The sequence below is a fragment of the Mobula hypostoma genome, chromosome 25 (assembly GCF_963921235.1).
Source record: "Mobula hypostoma chromosome 25, sMobHyp1.1, whole genome shotgun sequence".
Classification (NCBI taxonomy): domain Eukaryota; kingdom Metazoa; phylum Chordata; class Chondrichthyes; order Myliobatiformes; family Myliobatidae; genus Mobula; species Mobula hypostoma.
The window spans coordinates 14186021-14210882 of NC_086121.1; the positions used below are offsets into that span (position 1 = coordinate 14186021).

The 24862-nt window shown below is 39.2% G+C and overlaps 1 protein-coding gene and 1 long non-coding RNA gene across 4 annotated transcripts in view; one reads left to right on the forward strand and one right to left on the reverse strand.

Moving 5' to 3' along the window:
* tp73 (tumor protein p73) overlaps nt 1-24862 on the forward strand; it is a 130966-nt gene that overhangs the window by 14043 nt on the left and 92061 nt on the right. The window contains exon 1 of one of the 3 annotated variants that reach the window (XM_063032889.1): nt 6178-6423. The exons of the other annotated variants lie outside the window; for them this stretch is intronic. Coding sequence (XP_062888959.1) covers nt 6385-6423 — 39 coding nt within the window. The 5' untranslated portion in view covers nt 6178-6384. Of the gene's footprint in view, nt 1-6177; nt 6424-24862 lie in introns of those variants that run through there. 3 annotated transcript variants of the gene reach the window in all.
* On the reverse strand, nt 1257-24180 carry LOC134337698 (uncharacterized). The gene is made up of 3 exons (XR_010016046.1): nt 24113-24180; nt 2367-2542; nt 1257-1512 (listed from the first exon to the last, which is right to left on the reverse strand). It is a non-coding gene; the product is annotated as an uncharacterized LOC134337698 (long non-coding RNA).

A 24862-nucleotide genomic window follows, 5' to 3' on the forward strand; every position in this document is an offset into this window, starting at 1 on the left:
GTAATAAAATATCTTATCAAGTTTTTCCACCCAAACTCCCTCCATTTCTGTGAACTGGTACACTTCCATTGACACCTCCATATTATTGTGATACTGTGATATACTGCGTCCGGTGTTCCCGATGTGGCCTTCTATATATTGGCAAGACCCGACACAGACTGGGAGGACAGTCCTTCCAGGTGAGGCGACACCTCACCTGTGAGTCGGCTGGGGTGATGTACTGTGTCCGGTGCTCCCGATGTGGCTTTCTCCCTGAGCCAATAGACTGGTCCTGGACTTTTTTCCATTTGGCATAGTTTGCATTTTGTTGTTTGATTGTTTGTGGTTTTTGTATTGCTATATTTATGCTCTATTCTTGGTGCAGCTGTAACGAAACCCAATTTCCCTCGGGATCAATAAAGTATATCTATCTATCTATATATTGGTGAGACCCGACGCAGGCTGGGAGATCGTTTCGCTGAACACCTACTCTCTGTCCGCCAGAGAAAGCAGGATCTCCCAGTGGCCACACATTTTAATTCCACATCCCATTCGCATTCTGATATGTCTATCCATGGCCTCCTCTACTGTAAAGATGAAGCCACACTCAGGTTGGAGGAATAACATCTTATATTCCGTCTGGGTAGCCTCCAACCTGATGACATGAACATTGACTTCTCTAACTTCCGCTAATGCCCCACTTCCCCCTCGTACCCCATCTGTTATTTATTTATATACACACATTCTTTTTCTCCCTCTCCTTTTTCTTCCACTGTCCCTCTCACTATACCCCTTGCCCATCCTCTGGGTTTTCCCCCCTCCCCCTTTTCTTTCTCCCTGGGCCTCCTGTCCCATGATCCTCTCATATCCCTTTTGCCAATCAACTGTCCAGCTCTTGGCTCCATCCCTTCCCCTCCTGTCTTCTCCTATCATTTTGGATCTCCCCCTCCCCCTCCCACTTTCAAATCTCTTACTAGCTCTTCTTTCAGTTAGTCCTGACGAAGGGTCTCGGCCCGATACGTCAACGGTACCTCTTCCTAGAGATGCTGCCTGGCCTGCTGCGTTCACCAGCAACTTTGATGTGTGTTATCTCCATATTATTGTCCAGTCTTCCTCAGATATTATTATCCCTCCTTCCTTCTCCCATTATGTTTTAATGTATGAAGTTGAATGTGTTTTAAGATTTGACAAACCCTTATACACGCTTGAAAGCATTCTACTACCATTGTCTGAATTATATTAAAGATTAGCTTTATTTATCACATGTACATAAAATATCGAAACGCACAGTAAAATGTATTGTTTGCATCAATGCCCAATGCAGTCTGAGGGTGTGCAGGGGGCAGCCTGCAAGTGTGGCCGTGCTTCTGCCATGAACATAGCAGGCCCATAACTTACTGACTCTGACCTATACGTCTTTAGAAGATGGAAGGAAATCAGAGCATCTGGAGGAACTCCACATGGTCACTGGGATAACGTACATACTGCTTGAGATCGCTGCCAACTTCTACATTACTGTGCCACTCTAGGAATCTAGATGGAAGAAGGAAAAATCAGGAAAATCTTGAATTTGCAAACCAGCAGTGAAGCCACCCGTTCAAGACACACTGTGGGGAAATCTGAACAGGTCATGGTCATTGGTGCCTTTTACACATGTGGTCTGAGTATCCAACAAGATATGACTGTTTCATCTGATTTAACTCTGCAAAACACTGTAAACTTTCAGTGCCATATTTAAGGTAAACTCCCTTTCCTCAAACAGTGGATTGGTTAACAAACCTCAGAGTGAACCAAAGTTTGTTCCTCAAACCAGCCTCATAAAAAATGAGTTTATGTTGCTGTTTATAGGGGTCATGCCATCCAGATATCATCAGCTATGTTTTTACATCACAGTAGTGATTGTACATCAAATATAATTAGTGGCTATAAAACGTGATGTCCTGCAGTGATTGAAAGCACCATATAAATGCAAATTCATTCTTTGACTATTTCTGCCCTTTTATATTTTCTTTTGCTATAAATTATGAACATCGTCATCATCTGGGATTGAACTTGTGAAGCTGAGTTTCTTTTGCCACAACCCCCATTGAAACTTTGCAAAAGAAATCAACCACGACCTTCTGGATCTAATAATGTACAAATTTAAGTTTGATCAATATTGTGTAAACTGGAAGCAGCAGCAAAACTTAACATTATAAGGTGCCTTAGTAATCAGATGTGACCCCTCCCAATCCTGTGGGACAGTAGCTGTCAGCAGAAGAAAATCTCTGATCTAAAATTTCATTGTTTATAATTGAACAATTAATGCCAAGGAAAATTGGGGTAGGGTTAAAGAATTAATGGTTTCTTAGCGACTTAAATTTTAGGCTATACAGGCTAAAATTTACCTGTGCACGTGGAGACTTTCCAAGAGTATTTGTAGTTCATTGGTATGAAATCTCACATCAGCATCTTTCTTCATTACATGGTGTAAAATGTTTTTGAAATTGGAAAAAAATTGTAGATGCTAGAAACAGGAAATGTGGACAAAAATTCTGGAAACATTCATAAGGGCTGACCGTATCTGTGGAAAGAGAAACATAGTGCTTGTCTGAGTGCTTTCAACTGAAATAATTTTGTTTGCTTAATTTTTATAGTCTCCTTTCCTAAATACTGTAGTTCTTGCTGGGTGGAATTCAGTGGCCATAAACAACCTCATCTAAATATTCATTTTGTAACACCCAAAACAGTGATTGTCCGTGTTATTTTTATCTTAAAGAACTACGTCAGTTGAAACTTGGTTCTTAAGGACATTGACTAACTCACAATTTGGGTGGACTATGAAACCTGAACAAAGTGTAGTTAGAAATTAGAAAAGCTACTACTTTAACCCTTGCTCTCTTCAAATACATGATCAAAGTATTGGCCCTTTAATGTATGGGTTTCATTTTCAGCAGGAATGTAAACATTTCTTCTCACCAGGTTGGGGCACCCAGGTAATATGATTACTCCATTAGCCTGCTCTTGCAGAAATCTGGGGGAATTTAACTTGGGATGTTTTTCCATACTGGGCAGGGAATTACATTGTAATTATGGTGATTTCAGTCAGAGAAACTGGTGAGAATCTGAGAATGGAACTTGTATGATTTTAGCTAAATTCTGGGAATTTTGGCTTGGTATCATTTTTGTCACAAGTTTATAAAACTAATCTGTTTGTGGATATCAACAAATAATTCAAGGAGATGCATAATCAGTTGATTTAAGTTAATTAGGCCATTGATAATCAGGGCAGCCATTTATTTGGTAGAACTCTTAAAGAACAAAAAACTAATTGAGAAAGTAGGTGGAGTTCAATTCATTTATTTGAGACACTATGCCACTTAATTGGGAGAAGAGACTGTTGCTGAATAGTTTCTAACTAGCACCAGTTGTGTGCACTTGCAGTGGCCATTAGACACTGTACCATGCTTAGAGTGAACAGTTTTTAAATAATTTCAGTTGCATATGTTTGTGTTCAAAAAGCAGTGATTTTTGTCACTGATGGTTGGTGAGAAATAAGCAGCAAGACAATCCAGAACTGTTTTGCTCATTATGGTTTCAGACAAAGTCATTGACAGAGGCTTGGAGGTGCCAGAAAAAGCCGGGAATGAAAATAAATCAATTTCACTACTTCAGCATGTTAGGATCTATGAAGAATTTGATGTTATTGACAATCATCTTGGATGTTAAAATAAAAATGAAGATTTGGAGGATGCAATTGTTAAAAGTATTGTATGAAGCTAGTCCATTATCTGCACTAGTGTTTCTACTGATTTTGCTTATTTACAATCAAAAGAACAGGGCAGTGCACAATGATTGACTTCCTCCATCGTTATCTGTTCAGAACAGTTGTGTAGTATTATTGATAGTATTCTAATTTGTTCTGTATTTCATTTAAATGCATAATTTATTACTCAGTTAAACAGTAGTTTGTCTTTCTTATACCTTTTTAACAATTTCCATGAAACTTTAGCTAATTGGGGCAGCCGTTAACTGAGCCAAGATGAACTGGTCTTCATGTGTCCCAATTAACCAGAATCAACTGTATTGTAAACAATACCATAATATGGATAAAATATCAAAATTGGACTCTGGTATCTACTGACATGCATACAAATAATCCCCTAGATTTTTCAAATAAGAGTCAGTATTTCTTCCAATACATTTATCACCATTTCACTCATCACTTATTTTGGTAAGAAATGTGATTTCACTAAAAATGTAATCTGTTAGTTAGGATGCCAGTTCTTTCTGTCATTTTCTGATTTTATTTGTTTTTCTGCAGCTTGTAGTAGCTTCCTTTTTAAAAAAAAAGAACTCTGCCTCTTTTATGTTCAGAGGTTTTTTACCACAATTCTATTGGCTATTCCACCATTCTACAGATGCGTAAAATATCCCCTGGGAAAAGTGGTCTAAGTAACCTATCCTAGTATTTGTATAAGCATCTGATATTTTGAGCTCGGGCATGGCAATTATGACTGCTCAAAACTTTCAGCCCTGTTTTGAAACACACGATCTGTTCAAACGCCTTCGTTTCTGAAATATGTGGTTTGGTTATCTGTTATTTCTGTCATCAGGTCAGATGTTTTGAAGTGTGACATTTGACTTCAGCAAGATAATTTGCTAAAATCTAAGATATGATGGCTTGAGTATGACAGGAAATGTGTGTGGTGCTTGAAGGATTTAGACCTCTCATGTTTTATGTGTTATAGGTAATAGTCTACAACACGTAAAACAGGTGATGATGCGACATAGTAGTGTAGTGGTTAGCACAATGCCTTACAGTACCAGTGACCTAGGTTCAATTCCAATCACTGCCAGTAAGGGGTTTGTACATTCTTCCTGTAACCGTGTGGGTTTCCTCCGGGTGCTTTGTTTTCCTCCCACTGTCCAAAGACGTCTCAGTTGGTAGGTTAATTGGTCATTGTAAATTGTCCTGTGATTAGGCTAGGGTTGAATCGGGGGTGAGGGGGTGCTGGGTGGCACGGCTGGAAGGGCTCATTCCACAATGTATCTCAATAAATAAATAAACAAATAAATAAATCTGGAGAATCATTAACATAAAAAGAATAGAAGTGTTGGTAGAGGTTTATAGTAGTCGTTTCCGTAAAACAAGTATTAAATAATTTTAACAAGTTTAATCAAATTTAATCAAAATTAGTAAACCTATGATCCATCAGGCAGTATTTTACATTTTAAAAAAGGATAATGTATGCATATACATTAACTTTAGTTTGTTATAGACCACAGTGAAACTTTTATTCCAACAATAACAACATTTTTCACTTAATGGGTTCTAATAATATAGGTAAAAATCTTGCGAGAAACTTCACAAAGTGCATAATTAGATGCTAGTTTACAGTAAGCCAGAGAGGGAGACCGTAGGTCAGATTACCCAAGCTTTGTATAAGAGAAGGAGATTTAGAGAAGGAATTCAAAACTTCTGACCTGGGTACTTGAAGGCACAGCTGCTAATAACAGGCAATAGCCAGCAGGCCCAAAGTGGAAAAGTGCAGAAATCAAGTACAGTGGGGTGAGGCCATGGAAAGACTTTAGACAAGAGCATAAAACAAATCAAACCACCATGTTTATAGTCACAAGTATGGGCATGATAGTTGATTGGCAATTGGTGCAAATTAGTATTCAAGCAACAAAGTTTGGAGGAATTTTGTTTTGTGGAGGCCAGCCAGTGGACTTTTGTAATTGTCAGGTCCGGATACATAGGTTTCCAGCCACCACTGAAAGGCAAGTGATATTATGGAAATGAAAGTATTGCGATTAGGATGTCAAGAGCTCAGGTGACATCTGCAGCTAGAGAATGATATTCAAGGTGAGGGTTGAACACAGTAGGTTCAGACTTTCCAATATCCAAATGGACTTGAAATGCAAGCTGAATTTCAGAATGTATAAACTAATTGGTGAATTTGGTAGTAGTTAAAATTGAATGTTTAAAAAAGGAAACATTAATAAGCACTGCAGGTAAACTATTCCCTTTTTAATTAATGAAGCCCCTCTGTAACCGCATATCTGAAATGGTATAGTCTCAAACATCGCTGGGCAAGTCTAGGCCTGCCTTGTGGTTAATTGAATAGTCATGAGGAATAGAGGGGAGGTCCAAGTTTTGTTGTTAGATGCAGTCAAGAGAGAGGGTTGAGAAAGAGGCAGAGAAAAAGGAAGATAGGAAGAGATGGAAAAGCAACAGAAGCTGTCCCAATGTGTTTCACCGTTCCATTGTCCCCAAGACTTGGTTAGTAAATGTGAGTGAAGTGTGCTATAGATCCTGCACTATGTTTGTGTAAGTCAGAGAAAAAGATCCCTCCTCTCTCTCCCTGATGACACCTGAGGTGGGAACAATCCCAGCTGCACATACAATCCGGGAATACTAAAATGCTTTACATAAGTGACGCAGCCCAGCACTGCACCACGGTAGGTGGCTATAAATTTACCTCTTTTGAAATTCCTTTTATTTTTGAAACATATATTTATGTTGAGATCTGTACCTACTTGCTGATTTGTAGAAAAATAGTTTGATGCTGTTTTCAATTTCATTTAGCTTTGTTGCTAGGTAATTAGATAACTCCATGACTGAGATTAATGTTATTATTTTGACCTATTTTGTCTCCAATCTCAAGGATTTTTTTTTAGTAATCCTGGTCCAAGTCACGCAGCCTTCTAGTGCTGCTATGTCCTTGACTCAAATTCCTATTGGATTCCGTCAAATCTGCTGGGCTAACTTTGGGGATCATATAATAGATATGTTCCAATTTGTTTAAAAAGACTAGTTCCTATGTGGTTTTTCTGTCATTTTATCATTGTCTATGCTTTACCAGCACTGCTTTTGTTTATCACTGTTCTGACCTACCTGCTTGTGTTCCTTCAAAGTTGCAAATTCAGCACTGCGTACACTGCCTCCTTCCTTGCATTCAACTTCATTGAAATCAGGACCTATCATTTCTTCTCCTGTAACTTGCTTTTGTTGGACCTTGAAAACTCAATCCTTTGCTTGCCTAAAGATTCCTTCCTTCAGATTTTCAAATTATCCCCAAAGAGCACTTAATGAATGGATTGGCTCTGATGTCATAACATTTGAACAAAATCTTGATACTCTTATATTCTTCAATATATGAAATCATTGTCTAATGAGCTTGGTTAATAGCATCTACAAGTACAGCTATATAAGCTATATAAACATATTTCCTATATAAGTTAATTTTAATAAATAGATTTAACCACAAGCCCTGTAGAATTTTTTAAAAGTTTCAAAGACATGTTTCTCCAACCATACATTTTCTAAGAAGTGGTATGTAGATATATTTTTCTGGCACTAGGAACTAAAATTACTAGTACTAGAAATTTAACCAAAGACTAATTAGCTGAAAATAAAGAACAATTCTAAAGGAGAGAAAACTGAGGGTTTCAACCCGAACCATTGACAATTCATTTTTTCCCTACAGATGTTGCTTCTCCCACTGAGCTCCCCCAGCAGATTGTTTGTTGCTCTGGACAAAATTTTCTTCAGTTTTACTAGTTCTTCTATTTTTCTTGCCTGTCTTGAATCATCTAAAAAGAATCAATGCAGCCTGTCTACAGGAGAACATTAGATACCACGTATGATAAATATTGAACTTAGTGAATGTCTTTTTCCAGTTTAATTTCATCCTAGTGTAAGGTCATAATAAGTTAGAAGTTGGATATGTTTCGATAAACTCAAAACATGCTGCATACCACTTGTAGTCAGACATTATTGTCCTTTAGGGGATGCTTTGTTCTGCATCACATGCAAATGATGCATTGGGGACTATTCTGAATTAGTGACACAATGGCATGTAATCCTTGAAACCACAGATGGAAGTTGATCAGCCTATAATGCACATTAGTGCTAGCTCTTCAAATGACTCATAATACGTAACTCAAATTCCATTTTCATGCCTTTCTCTCGTGTCCTTTTTTATTCTCTTTTCTGGCTAATTAGCATGTTCCTTGATACATACTTAAAAGCCCTTTCACTCTGTGTTCTAATGACTCTTGGACACCTTCAGAAAGCAAGTTGGATGAATATAGAGACCTTCATGTGCCTCACCTCCAAACGTTTTACAGCGGGTAGAGGACTATGCAGAATAGTCAAGCCTGAGAATAGGGAGAAGCTTAGGGAAGGAGAAACAAGAAATCTAGTTAATTGTTCATGTGAAACCTTGGAAGAATGGGGAAAAAAGTTTGACTGAGAAATAGTTTAAATTTATGTCAGGGTAACTTAGTGCCAATGGGATTGATATATTTTTGAAAGCATCCTTATTGCTTTGGGTTTTTAAAAAAATGTTTATTTTAGTGCTTTAAGTCAAACTGGTAGATCCTGATATTTTTATATGACTGCCTCTTGATCTTGAGGATAATTCATCAGTCCGTTACACCCAGCAGTGAACTTGCTGTCACAAGGGCTGCGAGTTAGTGATGGTTCTTTAACAACGGTAGCCTGATTTTCCATCCTTGCTCCCAATAGGATCAAATAGTAGTATGGGAGTGCCAAGTTACCCATTACTGTTTTTTAAATCAGCCTGGTTCACTACATTGAATCTCACATAAGTCTCATTTATAGCCTCTGATCTCTGAGCACCTAACCTATGAGCTAAGAAATGAATCTTTTATCAAAAGCTTTCAGAATCCCTGTAGATAAAGAAAGGCAGTTGAACTACTGTTTTGTATGGTCAGCATAAATATTTATCAAAACTCATGAAATTTTATTTTTTCTCCATAACCCCATTCTTCCTTCAATGTATTGACAGTTAGAGATGACTGTATATGAGCATGAGACAATGTGGGTAACTAACCAATAAAGTTCATTGGAATCAGTACCAAAAACCTTAGTGTTATTGGCTGAGGAAGTTTATTTCTGCTCTAGGTAACTTATAAATACAAGAGATTCTGCAGAAGCTGGAAAGCTTGAGCAACACACACATAGTGGTGGCAGAACTCAACAGGTCAGACAGCATTTATGGAGGGGAATACACAGTTGATATTTCAGCCCAAGATCCTTCATTAGAACTGGAAAGGAAGGGGCCAGAAACCAGAATACAAAGGTCGGGGGAGAGGAAGAGGTGCAAATTGGCAGGTGATAGGTGAAACCAGGTGAGGGGGAGCTATTTGCCACTTTTCATGTCACTGATGATTTTTATAACTCTCAACTTGTTTCTGCCACAAACTACTCTTACAATTAAACACATTGAACAAGTGAAATTACTCATTAGATAAATAATAAGATTAAAACTTAAGGATAAATAATAAGAAAATAGACCAGAATCTCTCATTTTAAATCGTAAAGTAATTTTATTTATTTATATATTGGCATACAAAGTGGAATAGGCCCCTCGAGCCATGCTGCCCAGCGGTCCCCCAATTTAATCATAGCCTCTCCACAGGACAATTTATAATGACCAATTAACCTACCAACTGGTACACCTTTGGACTGTAGGAAGAAACCAGAGCACCCAGAGGAAATCCACACGGTCAAGGGGAGAATGTACAAACTCTTTACAACCAGCAGTGGGAAATGAACCTGGGTCACCTGCACTGTAAAGCGTATGCTAACCACTACACCACTGTGCTGAGGCTAACCCTTGTTCAAACCATTGGATTAAATGTAGTACGATATTCAGTCCCATAAAGCAAGAGTTAAGAGATTGATTTTAAGGGGAAGGTAAGTTTTTAAAAAAAGGAAAGAAACTGCCATTTTTGATGCCCAAGTAAAGGACCCACAGAGTATTGAACCTGGAACTCAATATCCACTGGATAAATATCTAGCATTTAAGATGTCTGTAACTTGCAAAGAGTTACTGAGAGATGCCATTGTTAAGAGGACAATGTTAGTGATCCTTGGGCTAGATGGAAGAGTGTAAGTAGCAATTCCTGCATGCTATCCTATCATTGCCTGATAACAATGGAAATAAAATAAGTATTAGAAAAGATGTTGAGTTCATCCTTTAAATCAATACACTTGACAGCTTGTTTGTAATAGTCATACATTTAATACTGACAATTTACACTGATCCAGAGTATAGCACCAATGAGCCTCATAGATCTTCCCTCAAAGGGATGTGATTCAAGCTCCAGTATATGCCCATGAAAATAAGGAAAACTGGAAGTAAATACTCTCAGCTCAAAACCTGCCAGCAGCAGTTACTTGATAATGATTGAGCTAAATTTATCTCTTAACCAAAACCAAACCAATCAAAATATTGCGTGTGCACTTGCTCCCTGCAGAGTATTTGCAGTGCCCTCATTCCCAGCAGGAGAGGAGCTCCTGTTTGCAGATAAAGAAAAACAAATTAGAAGGATCCTAAAAGCTAGTGCTGGAAATGTACTCTGAATGACCACTGAGTGTATTTTCATGGTCTTCTGCTGTTGTAGCCCATCCGCTTCAAGGTTTGACATGTTCTGCAATTAGAAGTGCTCTTCTGCAAATCACTGCTGTAATGTTTGGCTGTTTGAGTTAATGTTGCCTTCCTGTCTGCTTGAACCAGTTTTGCCATTCTTCTCTGACCTCTCTTTTTAACAAGGTGGTTTTGCTCACAGAACTGTTGCTCACTGGATCTTTTTTGTCTGTCTCTCTGTCTCTCTGTCTCTCTGTCTCTCTGTCTCTCTGTCTCTCTGTCTCTCTGTCTCTCTGTCTCTCTGTCTCTCCAAACTCTGGAGACTGTTGTGCATGAAATTCCCAGGAGATCAGCACTGAGGTACTTGAACAAAACCGTGTGGCATCAACAATTATTCCACAAAGTCACTTAGATCACATTTCTTCCCCATTCTGATGTTTGGTCTGAACCTCTTGACCAGGTCTGCATGCTTTTGTGCACTGAGTTTCTGCAACATGATTGGCTGATTAGTTATTTGCATTAATGAGCAGCTGTACCTAATAAATTGCTAACTGAGTGTACCATATGACCGTCAACATCTGAGGGGGAGCTAGAGGAGATATCTTAATGGTAGATCTCCCTTTCAATTAAGCCTGTCATTACCAAAGCTCACAAACTTAATGTTCAATTCCAATATTATCTGTTCCTCTTTTAGTCTAAGTGCAATGATAAAAACCTGAGTAAATATAACTGACTCCTGTGCTTTAACTGGTTTAAAATAAAGTTATCCATGACAATACACTAAGCGTTAAGTGAAGGAAGATACTGACTGCTAGAAATGATTTTAAATAAATCTTTCAGGAATCCCTTGGGATTCCGGATGATTTTCATCCACTTTGGTTCTATGAGCTTTGAAATGACTTAAGGTCACTGTGTAACCACAGATTCTGCCATAATTGGGGAATACGGTATGATGAAGCAAGGGATACAGTTAGTTTGGGAGATGGTGTCCTCTTTCTTCTGTTTACAGTGGGATCTGTATGTCCCTGATGAATGTACTCAAGCTGTCAGTGCCTTTCTGAATACTTCATCTCCATTTTGAGTGGTCTTTGGTAGGGGATGGCCACATGCCAATGGGGATTTACAAGGAGGCTTTCAAAACATTTTTGAGCCAATTTTCTGTTCCTCCAGTAATCTCTGATGCCAGGATTACGAACAACATAGCATGCCCATTGTTGCAATATCTGTCCAGTGCTTTAAGGTACTTGCTATAGATAATCCATAACCTAGAAGCATATAGGCAGTGATCACTGCTGCCCAGTAGACCATAAGCTTTGTGCTATTTATAGCATCCTTTCCTCAGATATTTAAAAATTGGTGTGCTGAAAGCAACAGTATATTTCATCATTGGCAATGACTTTTGCTGAGAAATGGAAGGTGCACCACATTTTTCACAGCCTTGTCTTGAAAACCCCATTTTATCCTATGCTTCAGTAGCCTCCAAATATGAAAATGTTGTCTATTCATGACAGTATGATGACTAATGTTGCAATGGAGTTGGCACAGGTTGAACAATTGTGCATTTATCTGTAGATTAGCTGGACTCCAGCTTAAAGCTTGATGAAGTACAGCAGGAAAATCCAAGGAAGCTGTGGCAATGATGCAGTTTTGACACCAATGAGGTTGGGTTATTTGTGGACTTTTGGTTTAGAACTTAATCTCCATCAGCACAAGTGCATTTCAAGGCTGTGTGTTTACCCCCTGCTGTACTCACTTTGTACTTATGACTGTGAGGCTAAGTAATGCTTCAGTGCCATATTTAAGTTTGCTGATAACTCCACTGTTAATCACCAAATAAAAGTTGGCGGCAAATTGGCATGCAGGAGGGTGATTGAAAGTCTGACTGAGTAGTGCCACAACAACTTTTCACTCAATGTCAGCAAGACCAAGGAGATAATTAATGAATTCAGGAGGAGGAAACTGTAGGTTCATGAGTGCCCTCATCAGGGGATCAAAGGTGAAGAGGATCAGCAATTTTAAATGCCTCAGTGTTATCATTTCAGAGTAGTTTTCCTGGGTCCAGCATGTAAATGTCATTATGAAGCAGCGCCTCTACTTCTTTAGAAGTTTGCAAAGATTCAGCATGACATCTAAAACTTTGACAAACTTCTGTAGATGTGTGGTGGAGAGTATATTGACTGGTTGCACCACGGCCTGGTATGGAAACACAATGCCCTTGAACAGAAATTCCTGCAAAAGATAGTTGATATAGCCCAGTGCATCATGGGTAAAGTCCTCCCCAACATTGAGCACATCTACATGGAGCACTGTCACAGGAAAGCAGCATCCGTCATCTAGGACCCCCGCCACCCAGGCTATGCTCTCTTCTCACTGTTACCATCAAGGAGAAGGTATAGGAGCCTCAGGACCCACACCACCAGATTCAGGAACAGTTATTATGACTTTCAAGAACTTTTCATCTCATGTTCTTGATATTTATTTATTTTTTTCTTTTGCACTTGCACAGTTTGCTGTCTTTTGCACATTGGTTGTTCGTCTTGTTGGATGCAGTCTTTAATCGATTCTACTGTATTTCTTGAATTTACTATGTATGCCCGCAAGAAGATAAATCTCAGGGTTGTATGTGATGACATACAGTGGCATACAAAAGTTAGGGCACCCCGGTCAAAAATTCTGTTACTGTGAATAGTTAAGTGAGTAGAAGATGAACTGATCTCCAAAAGTCATAAAGTTAAAGATGAAACATTCTTTTCAACATTTTAAGCAAGATTAGTGTATAATTTTTGTTTTGTACAATTTTAGAGTGGGGGAAAAAAGGAAAGGAGCACCATGCAAAAGTTTGAGCACCCCAAGAGATTTGAGCTCTCAAATAACTTTTACCAAGGTCTCAGACCTTAATTAGCTTGTTAGGGCTATGGCTTGTTCACAGTCATCATTAGGAAAGGCCAGATGATGCAAATTTCAAAGCTTTATAAATACCCTGACTCCTCAAACCTTGTCCCAACAATCAGAAGCCATGTGCTCCTCTAAACAGCTGCCTAGCACTCTGAAAATTTAAATAAAGGATGCCCACAAAGCAGGAGAAGGCTATAAGAAGATAGCAAAGCGTTTTCAGGTAGCCGTTTCCTCAGTTCGTAATGTAATTGAGAATTGGCAATTAACAGGAACGGTGGAGGTCAAGTTGAGGTCTGGAAGACCAAGAAAACTTTCCGAGAGAACTGCTGATAGGATTTCGAGAAAGGCAAATCAAAACCCCTGTTTGACTGCAAAAGACCTTCAGGAAGATTTAGCAGATTCTGGAGTGGTGGTGCACTGTTCTACTGTGCAGCGACACCTGCACAAATATGACCTTCATGGAAGAGTCATCAGAAGAAAACCTTCTCTGCGTCCTCACCACAAAATTCAGCGTCAGAAGTTTGCAAAGGAACATCTAAACAAGCCTGATGCATTTTGGAAACAAGTCCTGTGGACTGATGAAGTTAAAATAAAACTTTTTGGCCGCAATGAGCAAAGGTATGTTTGGAGAAAAAAGGGTGCAGAATTTCATGAAAAGAACTCCTCTCCAACTGTTAAGCACGGGGGTGGTTCGATCATGCTTTGGGCTTGTGTTGCAGCCAGTGGCACGGGGAACATTTCAGTGGTAGAGGGAAGAATGAATTGAATTAAATACCAGCAAATTCTGGAAGCAAACATCACATCGTCTGTTTAAAAAAAAAGCTGAAGATGAAAAGAGGTTGGCTTCTACAACAGGATAATGAACCTAAACACACCTCAAAATCCACAATGGACTACCTCAAGAGGCGCAAGCTGAAGGTTTTGCCATGGCCCTCAAAGTTCCCCGACCTGAGTATCATCGAGAATCTGTGGATAGACCTCAAAAGAGCAGTGCATGCAAGACGGCCCGAGAATCTCACAGAACTAGAAGCCTTTTGCAAGGAAGAATGGGTGAAAATCCCCGAAACAAGAATTGAAAGACTCTTAGCTGGCTACAGAAAGCATTTACAAGCTGTGATACTTGCCAAAGGGGGTGTTACTAAGTACTGACCATGCAGGATGCCCAAACTTTTGCTTCGGGCCCTTTTTCTTTTTTGTTATTTTGAAACTGTAAAAGATGGAAATAAAAATGTAATCATGCTTAAAATATTAAAGAAATGTGTCATCTTTAACTTTATTCCTTTTGGAAATCAGGTTATCTTTTACTCACTTAGCTATTCACAGTAACACAGAAATTTTGACCAGGGATGCCCAAACTTTTGCATGCCACTGTATATGTACATTGATAATAAATTTACTTTAAACTTTGAACTTTAATTTTGACATCATTATAGATATATGCTATACATTTCTGTGGGCACATAAGTTTGGAAAGAATGTTGCACAGCTTCTTGGGGTTGATGTCAACAATTTTTCTGAGATGTAGAATGACCATACATTGTGGTTAATGTTGCTCCCTGCATTTTTGGAATTTTCTCAATGAAAATCATCATTAGTGTGGCTCTAGGTCAAGGGTTCCCAACCTGGGATCCACAGACCCCTCAGTTAAAGGTAGTATCCGTGGCATAAAAAGGGGTTAGGAGCACCTGCTCTAGGTGAATAGAATCTATGTTGAAATTCAAGGAGCAATTTTCAGGCCTTGAGGAGGGGATTGAGAAAGACCATGAAGATGACTCTTTGCTTTCACAGACAGCAGTGAACGCGTTCTGTAGGTATCACAATCAGACTTGTCCCCCTTCAATGTGTGATGAAAATGTCAGGATTCCTGAGGTCACCCTCACACATTTTCATCTTTCCAGATATGCGAGGTGTGTTGTGAATTTGTTATTAAGGTTTCTCACTTCCACATTTTAGAACTTCAGCAAGAATGCTTGCATCTCTGAGGCCTTTTTGTTTTTCAGTTGTCACAGGATATTTTCAAGCTCTTGTTGGCTTTGGTTTCTGGTGAGACTGGGCTGGATAATTACTGCAGAATGGAGTCAAGGCCGCTCAGTCAAGATCAGTTTCAACCTGTTCTTTGGGTTGGGGGGTTTACTGTTGCTTGGTAAAGCTGTTTCTTTTCACTGGAAGAATAGCAGAGTTTCCAGCCTAGAAAATCCTTGTGTTTGTAGTTAATGGATCTCCCAGTAATTTTCACCAAACCAATCGTAATGTTTTTGGTAGCTTATGTTTGACCAGTCTGCCTCCCTTTTAGTACAAAAGATTTTTTTTCAAGATTGAAATTATTTTATGCCGTGCCTGTTGCTTTCAGATTTGATGTTGGTGCATTGTTAAAAAGCTTACTGATTCCACGTTAGAGTGAGCTGGAGAGTTGCAGAAACAAATGAAAGTCCAGAAACGGGGATCAGAAACAAAGACAGAAATGCTAGGAGAACTCAGCTAGTGAAATGGCTTCAGTGGAGGAGAAAATGGTGAATATTTCAGGCCAATAGCCCTTCCTTGGAACTGCTTAATTGGCTGAATTAGAATCATAGAGTCACAGAACACTAAAATACAAAAACTGTAAAGAGACCTGAGACCACAGCAAACTGCTATAGAATGCTAGGATTGTTTTGATGAGAATTACTAGGAGATGCAGAAGGTATTAGCCACAAACACAAGGATTTCCTACACTGGAAACTCCGCTATGCCTCCAGTGAAAAGAAACAACTTTACCAAGCAACAGTAAACCTCTAACCCAAAGAACAGAGATTGGGTTGAAATAATGCTGACACTGTCGCAAATTATTTATACCCATGATGGAGGTGATAGTGCCATTTCTGGTCCAAATGTGCAAGGCTCACACTGCTGGGATCTAGGAGTAAATGCACACTCCTTAAGGACTGAGAAGCTGCTGGCCCCCTTTGGAAGGGGCACTTCAAAGAATTCCTCAAACATGACTCTGTTGTTGACTGAGCACCCTTGACTCCGTTCCAGTCCAGTCTCACCACAAACCAAAACCAACAAGAGTTTGAAAATGTCCTAAAACAACTGAAAATCAATAAGGCCTCAGAGGTATAAGTATTCTTGCTGAAGTTCTAAAATGTGGAAGTGAGGAACTTTAACAACAAATTCACAACTCACCTCATATGTCTGGAAGGATGAGAATGTGCAAGGTCGACTTCAAGAATACTGAAATTTTCTTCATATTTCTGTCTGTGAAAGCAAAAGTCATCTGCATGGTCTTTCTAAATCCCATCCTCCTTGTGGCTTGAGAATTGTTCTTTGAATTTCAGCAGATTCTATTCACCTAGAGCAGGGGGTCTCAATCTTTTTTATGCCAGTGAGCCTTGCCATTAACAGAGGGTTCCATAGACCCTAGGTTGGGAACCTCCAGGTCCCAAAGGTACACTGTTGATGATTTTCACTGAGACAATTCCAAGACAAATACAGGGAACATCAACCATAATGCATGGTCATTCTACATCTCACACAAATCGTTGATTCCATCAATCCAAAAAGCTCTGCAGCATTCTTTCCAAATTTGTGTGCCCACAGAAATGTATATCATATGTCTGTGATGGTGTGCCAGTCAAGATCTAAATTAATGGTCCACAAAAAGCTCAACCTCATTGTAGATTGGTGTCAAAGAAAACTATCATTTGCCACTGTTTTCTTGAATCTACTTGTTGCAGTTCACCAAGCTTTCTGCTGGAATGGAGCTGATCTACAGACAACTGCAAAATTGTTCAGTCTCTGCCAACTCCACTTCAAGTTTCTTCCAAAATTTTTGTTTTTGAGCTGGAGGGAACCCTATCCCAAAGGCAGAGCCACTGAGATATCTCCCTATGAAGTTATCATTCCTCTTCCAGTTTGTCCTTCCGGAAGAAGATGTACCCACCATGTTATTTTTTGAGTTAAGTCTCATTCGGGGCAACAGAATTCATGAATTTTGATAGCAAAGTGACAAACAGGTCTCTTGTTGCCATGTTATGTGAAGGTCCTGGTGTTCAATATCATATTAAGGAGTGGAAGTTGTCTGTGCAGTATATCTTTTCATGTAGGATAGCTGTTATACAGCCATCACTGAGTGGTACCCCCACTACCAATGGGCTGGATTATAAGGCAATGGGCTTGGGTCAACTGGTGGACACTATGAAAAGCCCATGGTCAGGGCCACCTTTGGCCTACAGAACCCACACTGACCATCAAGTACCCACTTATGCTGATCCTACAGCAATTCCATTTCATTCTTCCCACATTCAACTCTCTCCAGATTTTACCAATTAGCCGCACACCTGGGACAATTTACAGTGGCCAATTAAGCTACCAATCTGCATGTCTTTGTATCTGTGGGGAAATCATAGCAGCTAGATGAAGTTTATGTGGCCATAGGTAGAATGTACAAACTCCACACAAACAGCAGGCAAGATCAGTATTAAATGTGGGTCGCAGGAGCTGTGAGGCACCGACACTATGACTGTGCTGCCCCCCTTTCCTGCATGTTTGCCTAGCTTTCTGCCAATCCATAATACCATAAGATATAGGGGCAGAGTCAGGCCATTTAGCCTGTCGAGTCTGTTCCACCATTTCATGATCCATTTTCCCCCTCAGCCCCAATCATCTGCCTTCGCCTGGTATCCGTTCATGCCCCAACTAATCAAGAATCTATCAGCCTCTGCCTTAAATACACCCAATGACCTGGCCTCCACAACCACCCTTGGCAACAAATTCCATAAATTCATCACTCTCTGGCTAAAGAAATTCCTCTTCATGTATCCATTCTAAAAGGACACCCTTCTATTTTGAGGCTCTGTCCTCTGGTCTTTGCCTCCCACACCATAGAAAACATTCTCTCCACATCCCTTTCAACATTCAGTAGATTTCATTAAGGTCATCCCTCGTTCTTCTGAATTTCAGTGAATAGAGATCCAGAATCTCACCTCCCTCACCTTACATTAACTGGCCTAGAACCTGAACCTCCCCCAGAGACAGTGTGGAAGCAAAAGCCCATATAATGACCTGACATCCACGGATGGCAGGACTTGCATAGCATGCCTGATGGTGGCCAATCAATTCATTGACTCGAACACTCCAATCCCACCAGTTCTATTTCTCTCTTGGATCCTGGCATTTTATTCTCTCTGTCACAATTTCTCAGTTCCCCTTTGAGTTTTAAAAAAAAATTTTAGTAGCCATTAAAACACCACCATATGTTCAGAACCCTGTCTATGAAGGTAGATTCATCCTGTTTTAGTATCTCACCTGCCATCTTGTCTCACACCCTATCTTGTATTCACAACTCTTGCTTGAAGCAAGTGGAGAGACAAGGTTTGTGCATTGCCGCAGCTGTTAAAACTGGTGCTGTGCCAGCTCAATTTTATTATTACAACAATAAATCATGTTGTCCTGTTTGCATTTACCTGGATAATGGAGATAATTAATTCTGTTGAGAAAGAGTTGGTGACTTTGTGTGACATTTTCCTTTTGAAAAATCCTGCTTCTGATCTGATTTGATGATCTTCAGCAATGACATTGAAGTAGACATGAAAATAGCCATTTTCACCACGTTTTGCCTGTTTGCAGTGGCAATAGAGATGAATTGGGATGCTGATGTAGATGCAAAAGCCTGTAAAGAAATTCTAGGACTTGTGCCTGAATAAAATTTACTTAAGCAACGCAGACAAAATGCTGGCGGAACTCAGCAGGCCAGGCAGCATCTACGGAAAAGAGTAAACAGTCGCTGTTTCGTGCCAAGACCCTTCACCAGTGCTGATGAATGGTCTTGGCACGAACCGTCCACTATTTACTATTTTCCATAGATGCTGCCTGGCCTGCTGAATTCCTCCGGCATTTTGTGTGTGTTGCTTTAAATTTCCAGCACTGCAGATTTTCTCATGTTTAAGATTTACTTAAGGTAGTCTTCCTGCTATTTTCATTTTTACACATCTTCAATCAATATCATAGCTTAAGATAAAATTCCACAGAATCAGTGCATGCATGTTTTATTCTCTTCAAGATTCAGATAAAGGGCTTTGTTAACTGTATATATGTCATAAAAACAAGAAGTTCTATAGAGACTTTATCAGTTAGGCAGATGACGTTTGAAGGCTGCTATAACTCCTGAATGCAGAGTTGTTTTGAAATATAATGTGTTTTACTTGTGTGATTAAACACTAGATTACCAAAAACACTAAAGAATAACATAAAATTGCAAACCATTTAACTCTTGTGCTGCAAGATACTGTATAAGAGCTATCTGTGGTATCGTCAAAAGCACTGAGGCCTAGATATAATGATGTTTAAGCCTAATTATCTCGTGGTATGTTAGCATTGAGAAAGCATTTTCCTTGATCCATCTGTACAGTCATAATGGAATCTTACACTCAATCACGTGTGTATGTTCCCTAATAATTTACAATGTAATTCAGTTTCCCATATACATAACTGGTTTCCACAATACCAGTGGTTGAAATACTGCAGGACAGTTTGAAAAGATTCCTTTGTGTGAGCAGGATTCAATTGGCAATCTTTACTCTGACTGTTGGCTCCATCTAGGTTGCCTACAAGTTTGAACAGCCTATTTCACACGTTCAAAGTATTAATTGTTTCTTTGAAAACCAATTACTACTGCAATTCATTAAAAGGAATTCTGGATGTCTCCTTGAGTACCACTTCTGTGGAACTGAAAGCTAATGTGCAGTTAATGCTTTGACATATTTTTGGAACAAGCCCAATTTGTTTAGCAAAACCAGATTCTGTCAACTTTTTCTCTCCTCGTTGCGAACATGTATCCATAGCCATCCTAAAGTTATATTACTGAAGCATAAGCATATCTATGCATCAGGTCCATGTATGCACATAGTTTTTAATAGTAATCATTTGACAGTATTAAAGTACAGGGAACTGGGCTGATTTTTTCCTCCAAGGTCCCTTGTCTCTCTCCCAGCGCACTCCTGCTACTAGAAGGGCAATACCCTTACTCACCAGATAACTTAATAAACAAATGTAGTTGGATTCCCAGCTTCGGTATTATACAGCCTTGGTCAGCTGAGAGCAAGGTTTCATTATGTTGTAAATAAACAATAGCAGTTAATTCTCATTTAGGAATTTCTGATCTGTAACTCCATTATACAATGCTCTTGGAAGAGGATGTCACTGCAGCAAGGTAAACATTTTAGAGAATGTTGTCAAAGCAAATGTAAAGCTATTATAAAATATAGTTTACCAGGAAGAAATTATGCAGTCCTTTACTGTTATCTTTCCTTGTTCCATATACTACATACTATATTTGTTTGATCCTAATTTATTTAAAGTTAACGCATAATCTTTTCAATTTTTTAAAAATCTCTACAATTAGGGCTCTTTTTTCGTCCTAGCTCTTCAATGAAAAGAATTTGCCACAAACATTCTCAGGAACGTCAGTGATCTAATTATTCTCTATATTTTAATTTTTAATAGGTCCCTCTAGTGGCAATAATTGTTGCTGACATATTCCAGGTCACATGCCTTCATCTGATCTTTATTAAATTGTGCATCCGCTCAAGGGCACTTGTCAATTGTCCTATATTGTAGGTTGTCCATTTTATACCTACATCATAATTTGATCTGAAAGTCCTGTGTGATATTGAGGTAGCCCTCCATCATCAGATGTATTGTCCTTCAAATGAGAGATTAAATTCAAAGTCTTGAATATCTGTGAATACTAAAGACCGTGAGATACTTCTGGAAAAGGAACATTATCTTCTTTATATTTCCGCCATCATTCTACTTTAAACCAACACTACCCATAGAAACAGATTAATTGATCATGGATCTCATTGTTTGTGGAACCTTTGTCTGCCACAGCCATTAAAGAGAATACCCTGATAGAAAATGTTTAAAAAACACGATCAGTTCAATAAATATCTGAGAAGTATATATATATCAGTATACTGCAGTGCAGCCAACTACTAAAGCTAATTTCAGTTACGTCTTGTTTTTCCGTCCTATACTTTTTAAATGTGTAACTGCAAAATCTAAGAGTGAAAAATGTAGATTCTAGTGTAATATAGAAATTGTCCTATTCTATTTATACATTCTAGCCTATTGCTAGTAAGCTAGTATGTGATCATAGTGACTATGCTAAACATTATACAAAGTCTTTATTATGAAAACGATCACTGCAAAGTTACCATTTTCCCCTAAGGCTACGTCCACACTAGACCGGATAATTTTGAAAATGCTGGTTTCAAGTAAAAACGACAGGCATCCACACTAGGCATTTTTCAAAATACCTCTGTCCACACTAAAACAGATATTAGGGCGAATCTACTCCTACTGGCATGCGCAGATACATCTACAGAAAACAAGCGAAGAGGAAACGGTGTCATATTTACATTTCCGTGGCGGCATTGTGCTATTTCCATTGGTCAAAAACTTAGAGTACCTACAACAACAGCGAAAGAAAATTTTCAACAATGTCTTCAAGGAATACAAAGAAAACTGGGAAAATCGGACCGGACTTCTTCGTTTAGACAGACAATGAAGTCAAGCTGTTTCTGCAAGTTACAAACGACTACAAAGTCAGCAAAGCAGTGGAGATGTTTAATTCTAAACAAGCTATTAACGTAGACAATAAAGTAAACAACACACGCATGAAGCCGTCCTCTACCCAAGATCAACAATTACAAAATGTTAAATGGTCAACTCGACAAAGACTACCAATTCCACATCAAACCCAAACCTATTAGGAGCAGAAGGGGGCACTCAACTCAATTTGAAATACTAACTACCAAGTCAGATGTGTACAGCAATTCATTTTCCCCCGCACAATTAAAGCATGGAATAATCTTAATCCTAACACAGTCACACAACCAAACCCAATTAAATTTAAGGCAGCTTTTCTTCTTCAAAAATCTCCTTCTTAAGCCCACCCTCTGCCACCTCCAGTTGAAATTCCATGCAGAATATTTTGGAGGATCAAGAACCAAGAACCAAGAGAGTGGAATCTTCTGCCGCCAGACCTGCGCAGTATTTCTGACATTAATATTTTTAAAGATAGACTCAATCAAATCAATTTAGGGGATCTAGTCAAAAAAGCTCACTTTACAATTTAACTCTCATGCTGTTCACACTGACTGCGCGTTATAACAGCGGTGGTCAGTCAGTGACAGTGCCAGCTTGGAGACCCCGGGGTACAGGAGATCGAGGGTATGACCACCGCAGATGGGGAGACTGGAGGGTATGACCAGAAGAACAGAGGATGCAAACAGAGAAACCGAGGGGACCAGCTTGAAAGCCACCTCCAGTTTAAATTCCATGCAGAATATTTTGGAGGTCCAAGAACCAAGAACCAAGAACAGCCGTCCGGCAGTGCTTGCGCGGTAGCAAGCAGAAGCAGAAAAAGCATTGTTGTTGTGGTGTTGTCATGACAACGTTTTTGAATCTCTCCATTTACCCTGTCCACACTACAATGCGAAACAATAGTTTTCACATTTACTCTGGAGAGTGTTTTTGAAAACCTCCGTTTTCGGGGGATGAAAACGCTGTTTCAGTGTGGACGGAAGGTCAAAATGAAGAGAAAAAGCTTTGTTTTCAAAGTTATCTGGCGTAGTGTGGACGTAGCCTGAGTGTCTGTTAATGCATTGAAAACCCTTTGTTATGCATCACTCCATTGCTGATGATTGAAATAATATCATGGCTGATAGAAATTTGGCATAGTACTGGTGACATCTTTGTCCCTACTTAACTGTACCTTCTCCACCCAAACTGTTGTGGTGTCGGTATTGCCCTGCCAGCTTAATTTCTCCCCACTTTTCCTCTAGCACCTTATGCTCCTCCAAGAATGAGGCCTTGTTATACTCCTGGTACCTCTTCTTTCAAATTCTTGATCTTACCATCTAACAAATTCTGAAATTTTTACCAAGGTGTCCACTTTCTTCAGCCTCAGTACAGAGCATGGGTTCCCAACCTGTTTTATGCCTTGGACCAATATCATTAAGAAAGGGGTCTATGGATGTCAAGTTGGGAAACTCCGGAATAGGGCATCTACTTTTTGTCTCCTTCACTAATATTAGTCTCCATCTGAACTCTTGTTATCCTCTGCTTTTACTATTCTCCTGATATTGACAATTAAGGGTGGGTAGTGGAAAAGGCTTTGATGGATAGACTAGAGATTAGCTTTATTTGTCACATGTACATTGAAACATCAAAACATACAAAGAAATGTGGCTTTGCATCAAATCAAATCAGCAAGGATTGTGCCGGGCAGCCTGCAAGTATTGCCATGCTTCCAGCACTAACAGAGCATGCCCACAACTTACTAACCATAACGATACGTCTTTGCAATGTGGGGGGCAACCAGAGCACCCATTCACAGCTTGACTTCTCCCCACTTTTCCTCTAGCACCTTATGCTCCTCCAAGAGTGAGACCTTGTTCTACTCCAGTGAACCCCAATTGATGATTGCTGGCACTGTAAAAGTGATGTGCTAACCACTACACTATTGTGCTATTGTTGCTGGAGGAATGTTTCCAATTTTTCTTATCTTTCTCTTTCATATCTATCCAGATATGATGGGCAGAGTATGCTCTGAGCTGAAGTAGGAAGTGCTTCTGGGCTAAAGTAGAGGGAAATCAGGAAACAGGAATGTTAGGGAAAATTAGGAGGGGAGGAAGATCATAATCAGGGGCACAGACTGGGGACAGGAAACCCAAATTTAGTGAGTTAGTAGGGAAGGGAATATCATTGCTCAGTCATGATTTTCATGTAATAAAATAAACTGGAGGAACACAGTGGGTGAAGCAGCATCTATGGCAGCAAAGAAAACATTTTGGGTCAAGAAGCAAGATTCTGACCTGAAACTTCGACAGTGTCGCTTGACCTGAGGAGCTCCTCCAGTGGTTTGTTCTTTGTTCCAGATTCTAGTGTTTGTAGTCCCGTTTGTCTCTCTGGTTAACATCTGATCTTACACCAGAGAAAAGCTCTTCTTATTTATCATCTCCTTGAAGTGCTGAAGAAACACAGCTTCTGAAGATTTTAATTCTTGCCTCCTTTTAGCTGGCATAGTATTCATATAAAGTTGTGAAAAACAGGGATATGGGTATCACAAGTCTGTAATTTGTAGCACACTACAAAATATTATCAAAATAAGTAAAACATCTTTATGTTAAAGGGATTGAAATTCTAAAATGGGAAAGTGATACTTCCCTTGTACAAAGCCTCAGTCAGGCTACCATTTGGATTCTAATTCTTTGCACACTAAACTTTATTGACTTTGGAGTAAATACCATTAAATTCACCAGAAGGAAACCAGGACTCAAAAAGCATTAAATTGTGTCCAACTTTGTGAGCATAACTCAATTTCCCTTGAGTTGAGATTTTTGAAAAGTCCAAATGTCAAATATAAAATTTGTAAGTGACTTGTAAGACAAGAAACAGATAAACTATTTCCTCAAGTAACGGGGGTCCCGAACAAGATGTCCATTTTTAAAATTAGACCTAGATTTTCTAAGAGAGAAGTCACAAAATACTTCACAGAAAATGCAATGAGAATCTAAAGCACAACCCAAAAAAAATTAAGGATGCTGGTATTCAATTCAAAAATT